The sequence below is a fragment of the Malania oleifera genome, chromosome 7 (genome assembly GCF_029873635.1).
Source record: "Malania oleifera isolate guangnan ecotype guangnan chromosome 7, ASM2987363v1, whole genome shotgun sequence".
NCBI lineage: Eukaryota > Viridiplantae > Streptophyta > Magnoliopsida > Santalales > Ximeniaceae > Malania > Malania oleifera.
In genome coordinates, this window is record NC_080423.1 from 2,978,702 (window position 1) to 2,998,531 (window position 19,830).

At 35.5% G+C, this 19,830-nt stretch overlaps 1 protein-coding gene across 1 annotated transcript in view; it reads right to left on the reverse strand.

Moving 5' to 3' along the window:
• Positions 1–2,603, reverse strand: part of LOC131160211 (protein EARLY FLOWERING 5) — a 29,556-nt gene extending 26,953 nt beyond the window's left edge. Inside the window, exons 1-2 of the mRNA XM_058115629.1 lie at positions 2,187–2,603; positions 1,642–1,735 (exon numbers count right to left, since the gene is read on the reverse strand). Of these exons, the coding sequence (XP_057971612.1) occupies positions 1,642–1,735; positions 2,187–2,267 (175 nt within the window). The 5' untranslated portion in view covers positions 2,268–2,603. The remainder of the gene's footprint in view (positions 1–1,641; positions 1,736–2,186) is intronic.
• Positions 2,604–19,830: the final 17,227 nt, after the last annotated feature.

Here is a 19,830-nt window from a genome sequence, read left to right on the forward strand (position 1 = left end):
AGCTATAAACAATGAGAAAAAGAAGAAATAAGTGCATCATGACACAAGTCAGACAAAAACATTGAAGGAAAAGGAAAAATATAAATCTCTTCATTGGAGAACCTTCCAAAATTGAATCCTACAACCATCCCCGACTTTATACTTGATATATGGGGAAAAAAATTACCTACAATATGATTTGCACGAATATGGGCTCACATGAGTAACTCTAGCAACAATATTGGCATCCCACTCATCTGCTGCAGACCAGATTTACTTTTAATAACCCTATACCATAGAGAATATGTTTCCAAATGAAAAGGATGTAACCATTTACCCACCAAAGCAATGTTCTTAGACCTCAACCTACCAAGACCCAAGCCCCCCTCCTCCTTAGACCTATAAACTACCTACAAACTCCCCAGAGGAAATCTCTCACAATCTTCCCTTGGTGATTAGACTTACACTAGAATCTCAAATAAGGACAAAAAATAAAGGGGAATCAAGGAGATGCACCTAGATCAAAGTAATGCAACCCACCAAGGAGAAAAGCGCAACCTTCCACCCATCAAGATGTTTAGAAGCCTAAGCAGTCACTGCTTCCCTAGATCTAAAACCTCTAGCATCCCACCTCATGGAACTCCAAAATAAGCCGCAGGCCATTGTGAAATCCCAATATCTACAAGAGTAGCTAACTTAGGAGTCGCCACAGGACTCAAGTTAATAGCAGCTAGGACACATTTCGCTAAATTATGCTTGAGGCCAAAAACTAACTCGAACTCAAATACCTATTAAATGGTAAGAATATTACCAAAAGATTTCATATCAATCATCCTACTCAACCCATCAGCTATCAAAATAAAAAGAAAGGGAGACAAGGGATCCCTTTGCCTTACATCCCTAGACGCAAAAAGCCCAGTCTTTGTTTGCCCATTAATAATCACAAAAAATAAGAGGGAGAGAGAGAGAGAGAGAGAGTGACAAGCTCTAATCCAACAACGCCACTTAGCTCCAAACCCTTTCCTATCAAAAACCTTATCTGAAAATAACCAATCCGTCCTATCACAGGCCTTTTCAAAATCCAGCTTAAAAATTGAACTCTTTCTTCTTACTTTTCCTAACAAACTCCACAAGACTTTTGCCAAGGTATACTGCTCATTCTTTTTCTTTGTACTTGAGACTCCAGAAAATCAGCCCTTGCCCTTGCCTGATTATTTGATCTCTGTACCACATTATACTATCTTTTTACAAGAACATTCTAGTTAGGGTTTTGCATCCCCGCATCAAATAATCCATTAACATTTTGTCCACAAACTTAGATAAATTAGTTTCACAAACAAAAAAGAAAACACGCACTATTAAAAAATATAACAAAAAAAGTAAAACAAAAAAAAAAAGGACACAAATTTTAGATCATTTGAAACAAAATTCTTTAAGACAGATAATAGAGTTATTTCCTACCACCTATCACTGTACCCAAACACTCAGAAAATCTATTCATGTTAAAATGAAGTTTTACAAATATTAAGCTCACTAAAAAAATAATAACACATCCTAATCATACTATTATAAATTCTTCAATTAAGTGGATAACAAGCAATTTCAAAAATATTATAAACAAATAAATAAATATGAGGACAAAATACATAGGTGATAACTTACTCATCATTTCCAACTTCTCAATCTGTTCTCTGAGCGTCTCAGGGTCCTTCTTTAATATCCCCACTTCCCTCACCTTCTTTCTTTCTTTCTTGTTCTGTTAAAGATTCATAAAACCACTCAGAACGGTTCAAAATAGATTCCAATAGTTCATTAACGCCGTGAACAATTCAAACCGGGTGTTACGCAATACAAAAATGGTTGAATGTATCCATGGAACCAGATTAAACTAAAGCTAAATGAAAATTAAAACATTATTAATTTAGGTTTCGTTTTGGTTATCTAACGAACAAAGCAGCACGAAACCTAGCTACTGACACAAATTGCTACCTCAATAAAACATCCTAATAACACAAATTAGGGCAACAAATGATGAAACTAATCGTAGCGGGATTAGTTCAATAGAATTATTCACGCATATGATCTCACTGATCGCGCAAACTATGGGTTTTGCTTTTTATTTCCCTGCAATTCAAGAGCACCCCGCTAAAGCCAAAATGGGGAAACACAAACATAGAATGAAGAGGTATCAGAGAGTGCAAATTTACCCTTTTCAATTCCTTCTTGCGGAGCTCCTTGCGATATGCATCCGTAGGGTTCATGACTTTGCCACCCTTCGTCGTCTTCATCTTCTGCTTTCTGACAGTCTCTTCTTCGTCTTCTTCAAGCTCTGCACTCTCTCTCTCTCTCTCTCTCTCTCTCTGGGATTGAAATCAAGCTTGGAACCACTCTCTCTCCCTCTCTAGGGATTGAAAAGCGCCTCTCTCTCTCTCTCTCTCTCTGGGATTGAAATCAAGCTTGGAACCTCTCTCCCTCTCCCTCTCCCTCTCCCCCTCTCTAGGGATTGAAAAGCGCCTCTCTCTCTCTCTCTCTCTCTCTCTCTCTCGGGATTGAAAAGAGAGTGGTTTTGGTTTGATTGGGCTGGGCTTCTTTCGTCGATATCGAGCTGCTGCTGGACTCACGCCCTGGCCCATACGGACATTGAGCCCAATAATATCACTCCCAACAATAATAATAAAATCAAGTCTTAGGTCTTATTAGGTAGGATCGATTATATAAATCTTTTTCCTTCAATTAATATGATGATTGACCATTTCTTTTAACAAATTAGAGATATTAAATCCTTACTTATTTTAAGTCTATCCTTACCTCTTCTACTGCTCTTCACAATAACTAACTCACTATTCCTTATTAACGCATTATGTGGCATATATTGTAAGTGTTCATAACCATTTGAATCTTCTCTCCCTTATTTTATCTTATCTTCTGTACGAGTTACACCCAACTTATCGTGAATATGTTCATTTCTTAATTTATCTTTCAGTATTATGTCACTCATCCATCTAAACATTCTCATCTTGTCAACTTTTACTTTTTGGATATCCTGTAAAAATAAATTAAAACAAAAATATAAATATAAAACATTGTATACCAATTAATTATAATTAGAAAATTCATTCGTAAAAAAGAATTAATTGTGCTACATCATCCGTAATAAGATGATGACGATGAACATTCTCATGACAAAATATATAAATACTCCAACCTCAAATAGTTTGTATTTTAGATTCATAAAAATTTTATTATTTTACTTAAGTTTTATAATGCATCTTTTTTGCAAGATATCAAATCTCTATATATAGTATGTGTAACAACCTGCTTCATTAACTTTTTTTTTATATATACCATGATATTTAACATGCTCTGATACCATACTGGGATAAACCCAACCATAAACCTAAGCAACGAGAAACATAAATCACATAAACATAACCATATGAAAATATATACACATTTCAAAATCAATACCAGAGTACTACATGTTTTCCAAAATATACACATATATCTGTTTCCCTAGAATTTCCCTCAACTATACTGGGATATACAAAAACACTCCCAAAATATACTCACTCTCTACTGACAGGGTAGTACTGCAGCCCTTCTATCTGCGAGTCTGGTATGCTCGCCTACTTGGATCACCTGAAAAAATGATTCAATATTGGGATGAGCCAACGCTTAGTAAGACGAAATATGTTATTACTAGTGTGTGACAAATGAGCTACAATATAAAGAAAATTTGTATTCATATAAACATGCATAACTGAATATGTAAGTACAGTATAAGTAATAAAATTCTCCCTATTTCCATGTTGCTTAACATAACAATATCGTAGGTTACTATTCAAAATACTTCTATTATACATAAGTATAATCCCTAATTCTTTAAATCTGTACGTACATAATAGTAGTTGAAAATATTCCCTGTGGATATCTATGTGTCATGACTTACCCCCTCATGACAGGGTTGTGCAGCCCGTAGGCAGGATTTATCCTGGTTGGTCAACCAAGAATAAATCACTATACTCCATCGGTCGATCTGTCAACCTCAACCCATATCTGATGGGGAGTCTGTCCTCGTCAAGGGTCTAGGTAATCGACTTACTACCACGTATTATCTAAATAAGTGGTTGCACTCATAACGTAACATAATATTTATAGCAACGGTACCATGCTCTGTAACTGCATAGTCCAACAGGGTCTGATACTATATATTATATCTCTGTATACAACTATCTGATTTACCATGATTCTGAAGTAACCATAATAACCATAATACTGAATAAGCTGTAACTATAATTCATACGTCAGGATACTGAGAACTGCATAATTATAATACTGAAAACTGTATAATCATAATACTGAAAACTGTATAATCATAATACTGAAATTCGTATAAACATGGTACTGAGATTCGTATAATCATGGTACTAAAATTCGTAAAATCATGATACTGAAATTCATAAAATCATGGTAGTAAAATTCGTATAATCATGGTATTGAAATTCATAAAATATACGCCCCATATTATATTCATATTCTCAAGCCACACTATACTTAATATATAATTTTCTTACATAAACTGTATAATATTTCAAAATTTTCTAACATAACATATTTCCCTTACCTGACTACTGGAAAACCCCTAAAATATTCTGGCCTAACTCCCGTAGGATTTTCTAATCAATACCCTAAAACTGAAAGCTCACAATACTAAACTTCAGTATTTCTACATTTACATCATTTCTTATAACTGCCATAAGATCAAATTTGGTTTAAAAAGTTTTACCTCAACTTAGGGATGATTTCCAACTTTGTTTCCCCAACGATCCGCTCCTGCAGACTTGTAGAGAACTTCTCCATGAGCGTCGTGGTAGCCTCAAATCTTCGATCCGGCGACTGGAGGGGTCGAAATCGTTGAGAGAAATGAGAGAGGGACATAGAGAGAGAGAGAGGAGAGAGAGAGCGGCATTGAAAATGGATAAAAATCCGGTTTTTAACTAGTTATAGGGCCAGATTCGTCGACGAATCCTTTAGTAAATTCATCGACAAAACCTTGTATTCGTCGACGAAATTCAGAGTAGCCCAAACCGTCTCTCGGTATTTTCTTTTCGACGAAACCCTGTGTTCGTCGATGAAGCTTGACAATTTTCCTGAAATTATGATTATCCCCAAAATACAATGTCGTCAACGAAGTTTATTGTCTCCTTCTATTCCTGTTTCTATTTTTTTCCCTCTTTATTATTAAAATAATATTATTCTTCGGGTCACTACAGTATGATTGCTATATTCATAATATTTTATGTACTACACAAAATGCTATATACTAATAGTTTATACTCAGACACATACTGTTAATTACAAGAACTACATATATTTTGTTCTATCATTTCTATAAAAAAAAAGTAAATATTTAAATAATGGAATATGGGTATTTAAAAGTAAATATTTCAAAAATTACTCATTTAACTATGTACGCGTTCATGTGTGTGTATCTCTAAATGTAATATCAATATTTTGGCCTGTCGATTTCATCGGTTGAAATAATCAAACGACTTTAGTAGGTTTGTAACCAATATAGGGTTTGAAAAAATCATGGAATCAAGTGATATAAAAAAATAAAAATAAAAGTGATTTCGAAACGTAAAAATGGACAGTCATTTGATTTGAGTTTGCTATCAATTTTATGTGCGTTTTTATTTTTCTTTAAAAATTTGTTTAAAAATAATAAAAATAAGAAGGAAATATATATATATATATATATATATATATATATTTATATTTCTTTCAATACCAAATACTATTAAAAATGAAATTTTGTTTTAATATATTTAAAAAAAATTAAGAAAAATTAAATTTTGATTATGTGTAAAATTAATAGTTTGTTCATTGACTAGCTCTTTTTTTTTTTATTCTCTTCTCACTTCCCTTAATAACTAAATAAAAGAAGTAGATTTATTAATATTTTCTCTTCCATTTCCGAATATTTTTAAGGTTCCAAATTGATTCTAATGAATATGATAAAAAATTTATTAAAAAAATAAAATATTAATGATGTTCTCGCTTTCCTAATAATAAATCATGAAAGGGTATATTAATTTATTTGAAGTTTTCTTTCCTGATTAGACTCTCAAGGGGAAAGCTAATAAATATAACACATATGCCAAACACACCTTAATTTTTAATTAATTTTTATTTAGCTTGCTTCTTCTTCATTCAGCTTATTTATTTTCATCCATGTTGAAATTTTTAAATTTCAATTCTTTTATTTGAGTTAAATCGTATAAAGGTAGAATATATAGATGCTCAGAATGCATCGAATTCCATCCATATTTACATAAATTTAAATTTAAAAAATAAAATTAGCAATCTTAAATTTTAAGTTGGGAGCATATATAAATTAATCCGGGAACATAAATTTTGGACTTTGAATTTAGATTCAAGTAAATTTAGATAAAATTTAATATAAATTTATATTACATAAATCTAAATCCAAGACCTCTTCCGAACTTTATCTAATTACTCTTCCTTCCTAATATTAATGTTCATGTCTTCTGATAACAATGGCAATCATGAATCTACTCGATGGCAATGATTAAGATTCAAAACTTTCATATGAAAGATATTCATTTTAAATTTATGAAAGCTAGAAAGGGATATGAAATGAGATATTGAGTATAGTTAATTACTTAGTATGTAAACTAAATTATGGGACTCCAATTAACAAAAAAAAATATTGTAAAAATGTGCATGAAGCATATATGCACGTAAGGGTGGCAAAACGGGTTAGTAAATCGGATTTAGATGAATCTTAAAGGGGTAGGGATTAAATGGGTTCGGGTTGACTCGTTTACTAATGGATGACTAACGTATAAATTCAAACTCACCCGCTTAATAAACGGGTACCTATTAAGAAATGTCTAAAAGTATAATTTATTTATTTTTAATTTTTTAAAAACATTTCATATAGTGACATAATTTTTATATATAAAAAAAAAACAACATTCTTTTATTTTATTTATTAATATCTTAACAGAAAAACATAAAAGACAGAAAATACTACATCTTTTGAATTAATATTTTTTTAATGTAATATATGTATATATATATATATATATATTAAATTAAGCGGGTCACCCGATGAATATCTTATCCGGCCAAACACACCTAATCTATTTATAGAAAAGGTCAGACTCGGGTTGATCCATTTATAAACTAATTACGCTTATCACTTTCTGCTAAATTCAAACCTGATTTAAATGAATGACTTACGGATCACCCATTGGTTTCAACCCGTTTGGGCACCCCTATACGTGCATCAATCGATTTATTTCTTCTATTTTCTTTTTCTTTTTCTTTTTTTCTAAAAATTACAATTTACCCTTGATTATTGTATCCCTCGACCCATATATGGTCATCCCCTTGCTACTAGTAATTAAAGATATGCACTTAACAAATGCAGATCATCCACTGCCGAGATCGCCGGCGACGATAAGGGTATTTCCGTGGTGACGAAAGCGGGACAAGGCCCCCGAGGGCGTCCTCGAGAAGGTCACCGCCGACGACGTCAACGTTGGCCTCGGCTACGTCTGCGTGAGGAACTGTATCGGCGATGAGGCCTACGAGGAGGCCCGCCGAGAAGGAGCCAAACTGTTTGACGCCCATCACCTTCTCTCCAAACTCGACAAACCCATCGTGCGAATTCCCGTTTTGGCGCAGAAGCTTGTTCAGATTCAAGCCGTGAGCATATCCAGGAACCTGCCGATACTCATGAACAAGATTAACGACAAGATGAGCACGTACGAACGCTGCAGAACTTAACAGGATGCCGAAGAACATACCCTCAGCGGCGGAGGCCATGGCCACCTTCATGCGAGTCGTCGGAGCTGCGAAAGAATCCTCAAGATAAAATAGCGTTCGCGGAGAAGCTGTGGAGGTCTGTACTGTCTCTTCACTGTGACAACTGCCACTCGGCGGGGCCTGAAGTTTGAATGTCCTTTTTTATATATATAATTTTATTAAAAAAATTAGAAAACATCATTCTAAATTATTTATTGAGTTTAAAACAAGCTGCCAAAGGGACTTTTTTTTTTTTAATTTTTTATGGTGCATTGAAAATTTAGAAATGAAAATAAGGGAAATTTTTTACGACTAGATTAGTTTTATGTGAGGATGTGTAATCTCGGGTCGGCACAAATAGTAAAAATTGGTTAATAGTTTAGGTTTTTTTTTAGCATGTCATATCTAAACAATTAATCTTATTCTTAAATTTTGGGAATTTCAAAAAAATAATATTTAAATTTTCCCAAATTATTAATTTCTCATCGATTATGTACGAACTTGAAATACACATCCATATGCTCAAGAAGCATCTCTCTTTTGGCAAACTTCTATTTTTAAGTAATTATTTTTCAAATTTAATCCTATGAAAATTTAAAATAAGTTTGTTTCTGTTGTAAATGAAATAAAAGAGGAATAAAAAAAATTGAAGTTATAGAAAGTTATTTAGGAATTAGATGTTGCTAATCATCTTATATTTCATTTTGTTATAAAGTATGTCCTTATATAGGCATTACATTGGCATCCCAAAGGTTAACCACATAATGAGCCATTATGTAGGCATACCAAAGGTTGTAACCTATTATGTAGATAGACATCTACATAAATATACATGTTTTACAATACTTCCCCTTAGATGACTATACACTATGAATATGCCTCGGTAAAACCTTCATTAAGGAAAACCCTGTGGGACAAAACCTTAACGAAGCAAAAAAAGTATAATATTCATACTTCCCCTAAAAAAATACAATCAATTAAGAAATGTCCTTAAGTTGTTGTATTTCAATGTTATGTACATGCTTCTTGAAAATTGAAGGTGGCAAAGCTTTTGTTGTAGTGACCTGAAGAATAATAGTATTTTAGTAATAATAAAAGGGAGAGAAAATAGATACAGAAACAGAAAGAGGCCGTAGACTTCGTCGATGAACACAGGGTCTCGTCGACGAGAAAATACCGAGAGACGATTCGGTCTGCTCTGAATTTCGTTGACGAACACAGGGCCTCATCGACGAATTTTGTGAAGGGCTCGTCTACGAGGTGACGTGTCTCGTCGACGAATCTGGCCCTATAAATAGCTAAAAATCGGGATATTTCTCATTTTCACCGCGCCTCTCTCTCTCCTACGACTCTCTCTCCCTTCTCTCTTCATTTCCGGCCCCACCAGTCGCCGGATCGACGATTCGAAACTACTACGACGCTCCTGGCGGAGTTCTTTGCAAGACTGCCGGAGCGGATCGTCAGGAAATCGAAGTTGGATTTCATCCCAAATTTAGGGTAAGGACTTTTATCCAGTTTTTAACTTCCTGACAGTTATAGGAAATGATGTAGGCAGGAAAATACTGATGTTTAGTTCTGACAAATATTGGTTTCAGGGTATTTTGTAGGAGGCCCTGCGGGTATCGGGCTAGAGTACAGTAGGGGCTTTTCAGAGTTAAGGTAAGGGAAATATGTTATGCTAGGTATTTCTTAAAATATTATACAGCTTATTTAATTATGAAAATTATGTATTTATGTATGGTGTGGCTTGTGAATATGAATATGGTACGGGTATATGTTTTACGAATACTAGTTTCATGATTTCACGGATTTCAGTACCATGATTATGTGGATTTCAATATTTTGATTTTATGAATTTTAGTACCATGATTATACGAATCTCAGTATTGTGAATATGCAGTTTTTGTAACGACCTGAATAAAATGGTAGTTAAATAATAAAAGAAAAGGGATACGAGAACCGGAAACAGAAGGAGGCAGTCGACTTCATCGACGACATTGAATTTTAGAAGGGCTTAGAAAAGGGGTTCAACAAGACTTTGTCGACAAATACAGGGGATTCGTTGAAGAAGGCTTTAGAGAATTCGTCGACGAACACAGGGCTTCGTCAACGAGAAAATACCGAGAGGGGTTCTGAGGCAGCCTAAATTTCGTCGACGAATACAGGGCCTCGTCGACGAAATTTGTGAAGGACTTGTCGACAAAGAACGGGCTCGTCAACGAAATCCCCTGTTTTATATATATGAAAATCCGGATTTTAAAGCACACTCTCTCTCTCCCCTTCGGTCCTCTCCCTTTCTTTCGTCGATTTCAGGCCACATATACATCGGATTGATAATTCGAAGTCACCACGACGCTCCTGACGAAGTTCTCTCTAAATCTGCTGGAGCAGATCGTGGGAGAAAGCTAGTTGGAAATCATCCCAGAGTTGAGGTAAGGATTTTTAAGTCATATTTGGTTTTGCGCTAGTTATAAGAAATGTTGTGCTCATGAAAATACTGAAATTTAATACTGGGGGTTTTTAGTTTCGGAGTATTGGTCAGGGAACCCCTCAGGTGTTAAACTTGAATGCTTTTGGGTGAAAACTTTCTACTAAATATTTGGGTTTTTGATAGTTGAAGAAAATGTTGTACGCTTAGAAATACTGAACTTTAATTCTAGGATTTTTCATTTTTAGGGTGTTGAGTTAGGAACTCTGCGGGTACGGGGCAGTTTTATTAGGGGCTTTCCAGGAATCAGGTAATGGGATAAACTAAGCTAGTACTGTTTTGGAAAATGCTTATATATATATAGTTATCATTTGATTTATGGAAAATGTATATGTTTATATATGTATGTTCTATATTTGTAAAATACTGTGAAAAATGATCGTATGTTGAATATGTGGAAAATCTACTGTGTGGCATGAGTAAAAATGTTGTGAAATGCTGTTTTCTGGGAACGTGGATGATATGGATTTTTATGATGGAAAACCGGCGTACGGGCCGAGATGTTTTTGTATATATATATGTGGATATGTTTTCCAGCGTATGGGCCGTGCTATGTGATTTGCCGACGTATGGGTCATGCTACGTGATTTGCAGGCATACAGGCCGTGTTATGCGATTTGCCGGCGTATGGGTCGTACTATGTGATTTGCCAACCTACGGGCTATGCTATGTGTAGCTGGTGTACGGGCCGAACTATGATAAAATGTGTAATGTCGGCGTACGGGCCGATGATTTTCATGATACACGTATATATATGCAAATGATATGATCGATGTGAAAATGAATGATATGAGATATCTATGTATCACGATTTTAGTATATGTAAATAATATCAGAACCTAGTTGGCTTGGTCTAGGCTAACACTTGCACGGTACCGTTGCTATGTGTCCATGGTCCTCGTGATCATGATATTTGTGTTAACGCCGCTGTTTGGAGTGGTGTGAGATTGGATGGTCGATATGGTTATTTTAAGAAGAGTGCTGTTATCGCCCCTGGTGTACAGACCAGTCTAGGTAGACCCATCGAACCTACAGACTAGACTATTGACTTGGCAGTGGTCGGCCAACCATTGTCAAGTCCCGCCTTCAGGCCACACAACCTAGTCATGTGGGGGTAATACATGACAACAGCCAGCTAACCTACCAGAGTTGTTTTTATGTTATTATTATCATGATATGAGATGAGAAATGTTTATGAAAATGCAGTATGTTCTGCCATGTTTGGATATACATATGTTTTCCTAGATTTAATAAACAGTATTGAATATGTTATGTATGGTATATGTAGAACATGATATACTCATGTTGCCACACACTAGTATCAGTTTATTTCCCTTACTGAGAGGTGTCTCACCCCTAAATTTTATTAACTTTTCAGGAGCCTCGGATAGGAGAGCGGGAAAAGCCCCACAGAATTAGTATTGTTTATCTACCCTCTGCTAAAGGTAAGTTTTTGGTAGGGACAGTTAAGTTTTTGTGGGAATTGTCCCTAGATTCCATTTTTGGGATGTATATATAGTGAGAGTTAGTGTATGTAGTACTCTGGTATGTGTTGTGTACATTATAATGAGATGTATATGATTTTATACTTTCTGCTGCGTAGGCTTCTACTGTATGTTCTGTTATATCCCTAGTACCCACAGGTCCAGGTGGATGATGACCTGCTGAGCTGGATTGTGGGATATGTAGTATTGATTTCATGATTTGATGTTATATAAAAAAATATATATGTGAAAATGAGCAGGTTGTGACAGTTTCAGTGTTATGAATATATATAATTCTCAGCAGTATTACGTATAAACTACAGTTACAGTTTATGCAGCATCATGGTTATTTCAGTACTTCAGAATCATGGTAAATCAGTTAGATATGTATAGAAATATATTATATGATATCAGACCCTGTTGGACATGCAACTACAAAGCACGGTACTGTTGCTACAGATACTATGTTACTTTACAAGTGCAACCACCTATTCAGATATATGTGATAAAGTCAACCACCTAGGTCCTTGAAGAGGTTAGGCTCCCCATCCAGATATGGGTTGAGGTGGGCAGGTCGACTAACAGAGTTCAGTGATTTATTCCTAGTTGGCCAGCCACCAAGGTAAATCCAGCCTACGGGCCGCACAACCTCGTCATGAGGGGCATGTCATGACACAGATAGCCACAGGGAACAGTTTCAGTTACTATTACTTACGTATTGATTTACAGAAACGGGGATCCTACTACATACACTAGAAGTATTTTGAATTATAACCATAATACTGATATGTCGAGCCATAGGGAAAAAGGGGTGGTGTACTTTATTATTTGTGTTGTACTTTTGTACTCAGTTATTCATGGTTATATGAAACAGATTTCACGATATATATATATATATATATATAGTAGCACATTTGCCACACACTAGTAATAGCATATTTCTTTTTACTGAGCGTTCGCTCATCCCAGTGTTGATATATTTTTCAGGTGATCCAGGTAAGCGAGCAGACCAGGCTCGCAAATAGAAGGGCTTCAGTAGTGCCCTGACAGAGAGTGAGTATCATTTTTTGGGAGCATTTTTGTATTACCCTAACTAGTTGAGGGTATTTTGGGAAAGCAGATAGATATATATATATATATATATATATATGTATATATTGGAAAACATTTCAGAACTCTGGTATTGTATGTAATGATTTATGGTTATGTTACATGATTTCCGCTTCTTGCTGCTTAGGTTTTGGTTGGATTTACCCCCAACATGGTATCAGATCATGGAGTATATTAGTGTGAAAAAAAAAAGAAAAATCAATTTAATAAGCAGGTCGTTACATTTGTGAATAAATCTGTTGAGTTATCACTTGAACGAATTTTGTAAATGTCAACATTTCCTTTCTTCAGAAGTTCATGAGTATAAAAAAACTTTGGTGAAATTGTTAGCGCGCATGTTTCTTTTTTTAAGTGGCACACATAACACATCTTATTTTATTTGAAAATACTATTATCTAAATTATTATAATTATTATTTTATTCAAAAAATCAAATATGGGAGATGAAATTTTACAGTAACTACTTGATATACTAAGACTAAGTCTCCTAAACTTAAATCGTTGGTTTGAAATTCAAATGAAAGATTTCGAATCTAATTTGAAATTCAAATCAGAGATTTTAAAAACTCACAATCCCTTATTGGTAGGAAATGTGAGAGAAAATCTCTCAGTAGATGGGGTCTTAACCAGTCTATAAATAGGGCATGTGATTAACCATTAAGTCACACTTTGGCTTACGGTGATATAGAACTAGGCAAAAACCCTACTCCTACTCCTCTGAAACATAGTGAGAGTAAAGAGAATTCCCAAATCTTTTTCTCTATTTCTAATAGTTTTCTTTCTTATTTCAGATCCCTTTCTTGAAGACTTGAGCAGTTATGGCTGGAGATCAAATAACTGTTCTCTTCCGCTTGTAAACAATTGTTTGTTTGTAGTTTCTAAAATTATATTGTCATTAGTGGTATCAAAGCCAACTCCATGCCATATTTCTTAGTTTCTATTATTCTAAAATCACATGAAATTATTTTTCAAGAAATTGATTTTGATATTACAGTATTAATTTCTATGATGAAATTCACTCGGCATGCACTATTCTTAAATATGCAAACTCGGTTTATGTATTGTGCTTATTTTACCAATCTCACGACATGTTTTTCTTTCCAAAGAGAGATTTTCTTTTTGATTGGTTTGTTCACTAAGTGGTCTCGATTTTATGAGAAAGTTTTTGTGTTGAGTTTTTCGCGTAACTGTGAAGTCACCGTGAGGAAGTGAAGTCGAGCCGAATCAGGAGGTAAGGAAAGACCGGCGGCACTAGGGTTTCCTGAGCACCAAAAAGGGTTGAAACTAGGGGTGTGCAAATGGTTGGTTCGGCCAAATTCGAGTAATTAACCGAATTAACCAAAAAAATCGGTTAAATAGTACTATTAACTAAACTGACCGAACTGATGGAGGACACCAAACCGAACCCGACCGAATTACCAATTCGGGTAATTCGGTTAATCGATTTTAACTAAAATTATTTGAAATTAATTGCTAGAAATAGAATACAATTATAAATTTTTTTAACAAAATCCAGCTTAATTAAACACCTTATCTATTAATATTATTAATAAAAATGATATTTTACTATTGAACTCTTTTCAATGGGTAGCAGGCAATTTTCTCATCAATGGCTACCTCTTGGCCGCGGGTGTTGACACATCCTTTTTTAATTGTTCTACACTCAATGTCTGCCCTCACGCAACAAAGGCCAATAGAGAAAAAGGCTTTGGACCACCCACTAGCTTTTTTAGCAACCTAACTGGGGGCAGTCATTGGCACTAGAGCTTCAACTAGAGGCAGTAGGGGAAAGGTTGTGCCGAACAATGCCGAAAAGGGCTCTAGAGTCATAGATACAATGCAAAAAAATCAGAGAACACAAAAACAAACCATAGAACAAATAATCCAAAACAAGAAAAACGACGACAAAAAATAATAATAATAATGATCCGGGAAGTCATAATAAAATTCAATGCCAACAAAACAGCTTATGGGCTCCTTAATGCACTTGCATAAGCAAAATAGGGTTGTTTACAAGAAGCATAACCAGTGTTCACAAGAAGAGCCAAGGACGGCGAGGAGGGATTCGCAAAACCAGGAGACTGAAGGTCCGAAGGAGAGGGCCGAGGGGCTGGAGAGCCGAGCTACCGAAGACTCAAAGAGGGGATTCGCCGACTCCGAGAGGTGGTCCGATGGAGAGCTGCGGGCCTGTGGCACAGATTGACAGAGCGCAGAGGAACTTCACAGTTCACACAAACGAAACCCTAGCCTTAACTCTAAGCCCCAAATCCCTTTTTTGCATTGACTCTGTGAACAAAGTGAGCGGTGAGAGACGAGAGTGTGAGTCTCTGAGTCGTAAGACCCCTCCGCCCTTTTACCCCCCAAGGCCCAAGCCCGACTGCCTGACCCGAGCCTTATTTCGATATTCCCTAACAAATAAAATTTATATTCATAATTTATATTTAAAATCAAATTAATTAATAATTCGATTAATCAGTTAACTGAATTATTTTTTACTGTTAACCAAACTAAAACTGATTAACCAAAATTTTGTAAAATTCCAACCGAATTGACCGAACCGGGTTTTTTACTCGAATCGAACCGGCCAATTTCTACCGGTTAATTTGGTTTTCCCCGAATTATGATCAGCCCTAGTTGAAACGGAGTGGGTTGTGTCATTTAGGCCTACGGTATTGGGCCATGGGTTGCATCTGCCCATTGAGGAGAAGAGCTTTATTAGCTCACGGGTTGTGGGATTTGAGCCTGGCCTAGTTTAGTGAAAAAAACCACTTAGGTTTATAAAGCCTGAGCCATTGGTCAAATAGGTTGGCCCACTCTAAGGCTTGACCCGATAAAATGTGCATGGGAGACTTCGCCAACTTGACCCATACCCGTACTCGACCCGTGCATCTGGACAGAGCTTGCCCTAGTTCAGTGAACCGGTTGATCGAACCAGTTGACCGTTGACTAGACTAGATCGGTCAACCCTTTGACCAGTCAAACCGAAAAAAAAAAAAAACTATGCATAAATATTTAATGCATGTCATATATGCATTTTTTTTTTGGCCTATAATTGTGATTATTATTTCCAGGGAATCTTGAAGTTCTGTCTAGGAAAGAAAAATCTTTCCTGGGAACTTACTTGGTAGTGCTACTCGTATCTACAGTAAAATAGACATAGAATATTAAAGTTTCTAAATAATAGATTGAGCTATATCAAGAAAAAAGAATATCATTGTGTATTAAAAATTAACCACAACAATTTTATGACACCCATATATTTTTTTTTATAAATTGGTTTTAAATCCACATTGCAGTTAAGTCATAGTTGATGATTACTTTACCCTAGAGGGAAATAATTATTTTCTTTGACATGATTGGAATAAGATAGTGATTAAGAAAGGAAATACTAAATACCCACATGTATAGGTTTCCTTATTCCACTACTCTTATTGTAAAATATAAGCACATCTAATGCATTATGCAACCTATACCCACAAGAAAGGTTTAGATTTTTGCTTTTGAATCTAACATTGGTTGGTTCAAACTACAGTTTTGTTTCAAAGTATTAATTAAATTTCATGGTTATTGCAGTTGCTGTTACTTCTATTCTAAGTAATGATTCTCATATTCCAATTCTGAACGGTGAAAATTTTTCAAATTAGAAGGACAAAATCCTTTTGACATTAGGGTGCATGGATATTGATCTAGGACTCTGTATTGACAAACCGATAGTACCTACGGAATCAAGTCCTGCTACATATCAATTGGCCTATGAATGGTGGGAGAAATCCAACCGCCTACGTCTACTATTCATCAAGTCGCATGTTAGCAAGAGCATTAAAGGGTCAATTTCTGAGTGTGACTATGTCAAGGACCATATAAAGGTCATTGAAGAGCAATTTGTTTGTGACAACCCGAATAAAAATGGAATTTAAATAATAAAGAGGAAGGGAAATGGAAACAGTAACTGAAGGAGGAGGTCGACTTCGTCGACGAACGCAAAGCATTCGTCGATGACATTGCACTTTGGAAGGAATAACCAAGAGAAGTTACTAGGGCCTCGTCGACGAACATAAGGGATTTGTCGTTCGTCGACGAGGGTATAAGAGGACCTTGTTGACGAAGGCAAGATTCCTCAACAAGGAGATACCAAGAGATTTTTTGAGTAGTCTGAATTTCGTCGACGAGGAGTGGGTTTCTTCGACAAATCCAGTCCTATAAATATTAAAAATCTGGATTTTTACTTCACCATTAAGAAATCTCTCACCCTCTCTCTCTCTCTCTCTCTCTCTCTCTCTCTCTCTCTATGCTTTCTCTCTCTCCTCTCTTCGATTTTGAGCCGAATTTCTATCGGATCGACAATCTAAAGCCACCACAATGCTCCTGGGGAAGTTCTCTCCAAATCTGTCGGAGCGGATCGTCGGTGAAAACAAGTTGAAAATCATCCCTAAGTTGAGGTAAGACTTTTTAAGCCAAATTTGGTCTTACAGTAGTTATAGGAAATGATATACATGTGGAAATACTGAAGTTTAGTACTGGGAGTTTTCATTTTCAGGGTATTGATCAGGAAACCCTACGGGTGGTAGACCAAGATATTTTAGGGGCTTTCTCAGTAGTCAGGTAAGGGAATAAACTAAAGCAGTTATTTTCACGCAGAATTACTATTATTTATGAGAAAATTGATTTTCTGAAATTATGTACGATATTTGAATATTATGGAATAAATACATGTTTGAGGAAAATACTGCTGTTGTACGAGAATTATGGTTTTTGAATGAAATGTATGATTTACCCAACTTTGTGTGGCACGAATGTTATTTTTCATGAAAAGTGTTATGATATAGAAGATTTTACAAGCAAAACATGTTTTCAGGTATTATGAAAAGATACGTTATGTTATGATGATTTTGACAAATACATGATAATTGATTTATTTTCAGAATGTATATACCTGAAATGATTCCGGTGCGAGGCCGTGTATATATATGAAATGATTCTGGCACGAGGTCGGGTATATATATGAAACGTTTTTGGCGCAAGGCCGTATTTATGAAATGTTCGGCACAGGGCCGTATTTATGAAATGATCGGCACGAGGCTACTATAATATCATGTATTATATGTTATCAGAACTCAAATGTTAGTTTAGTTCAATTTCAGGAGCTCGGTACCATAGTTATATAGATCAGATATCTATGTTCAAACTTGTGCTAACCACCCCACGAGGAGGTGGGAGATGGATAGTCGGTGTGGCTTTCAGTGTAGAGTTGTAGACGTCCACTTGGCAGTCCGGACCAGGGTGCGGCAGGCCCATCATACATACAAACATTTTTGACTCGGCAGTGGTTAGCCAGCCATTGTCAGGTCCCGCCTTTGGGCTGTATAACCCGTCATGGGGGGGTAATACATGACATTAGCTAGCTATTCATCCTGGGCATGTTTTCAGTATTATCAATTATAACAGATGTTTTATGAATGTTATGATTTATTAATAAATATGAAAGTATATGAGGATTCAGTATAATATGATGCGTGTTTACAGATATAGGAAATGTATTGTATATGTATAATTGCATTAAATGTTCATGTTGCCATACAACTGTATTTTGTTTATTTTCCTTTACTGAGAAATGTCTCACCCCTGAACCTAATTAATTTTTCAAGAGACCTTGAGAGACCGGCGGGTCGTGGCCGCCGTTGAGTTTATCGAGTTACCCCGTTAGGAGGGTAAGCCTTGTACAAGGATCAATAGATTTTTGGTTGTATGATCCTAGGGTTATTTTGATATTTTGGAGGTTGTATTCAAATACTATATTTTAGGTGATGTAGTAAACTCTGGAATTATGTAATTAGTGGTTTGATAGATGTAATTTATTTTTACTACTGCGTAAGTTTCCATTGTTTATGCCAGACTATCCCCGTTACCCATGGGTTCAGGTTGATTATTTGTTTATAATGTTTCATTTTCTGTCAAATTAAGCAGGTCGTTACATTGTTAGTTCTGACAAAGCACTTGCTTGCATCCTAATGAACAAGTTGTCAGTGATGAAACATCACAAATCTAAGACTGTGCATGAGCACATCATGGAAATGAGGGACATTGTAGCCCACCTCAAGTCCTTGGAGATTGAGATTACAAAATCCTTTCTTGTCCATTTCATACTCAACTCTCTCCCTGCAGCAATGGACCATTTAAAATATCATACAACACACATAAGGAAAAATGGTCTATTAATGAGCTGCTAACTATGTGTGTGCAAGAAGAAGAAAGGTTGAAACATGAAAATCTGGAGAGTACCAATTTTGTCACTCACAAAAAGGGACAAGGAAAGAAAGGTAAAGGTGCTGATGGTAAACCTTTTAAGAAGAAGGAAAAAGGGTCATTGAAATGAAATGACCATAGGGATGCATGCTTCTTCTGTAAGAAAAAGGGGCACCAAAAGAAAGATTGCTTAAAATACAAGCAATGGCTCGTGAAAAAAGGTAATCTCAATGTTCTTGTGTGTTATGAATCTAATTTCATGGATACTTATCATAATACATGGTGGATTGATTCAAGTACTACAATTCACGTTGTTAATGTCATGCAGGGCTTTCTCAGCCTAAGGAAACCAACGGGAAGTGAACAAAGCATCTATTCTGGAAATGGGATGCATTCGCACGTTGATGTAGTGAGGACTTTTAGGCTTGTTTTAGAAAATAAATTTCAACTAGATCTTGAAAACACTTTTTATATACCTTCTTTTTCCAGAAATTTAATTTCAATTTCTAGACTAGCACATTTAAAGTTTCAATTTTATTTTGTAAACTCTACAGTTTATTTATCTAAAAATTTAGTTGCCATAGGCACTGGAAGTTTAATAAATGGTTTGTTCAAATTAAATCTAGATCCCGTCTATGAGCAAAGTCTCCTAACAATGCATGATAATGTTGGTACTAAACGTGCCATTATT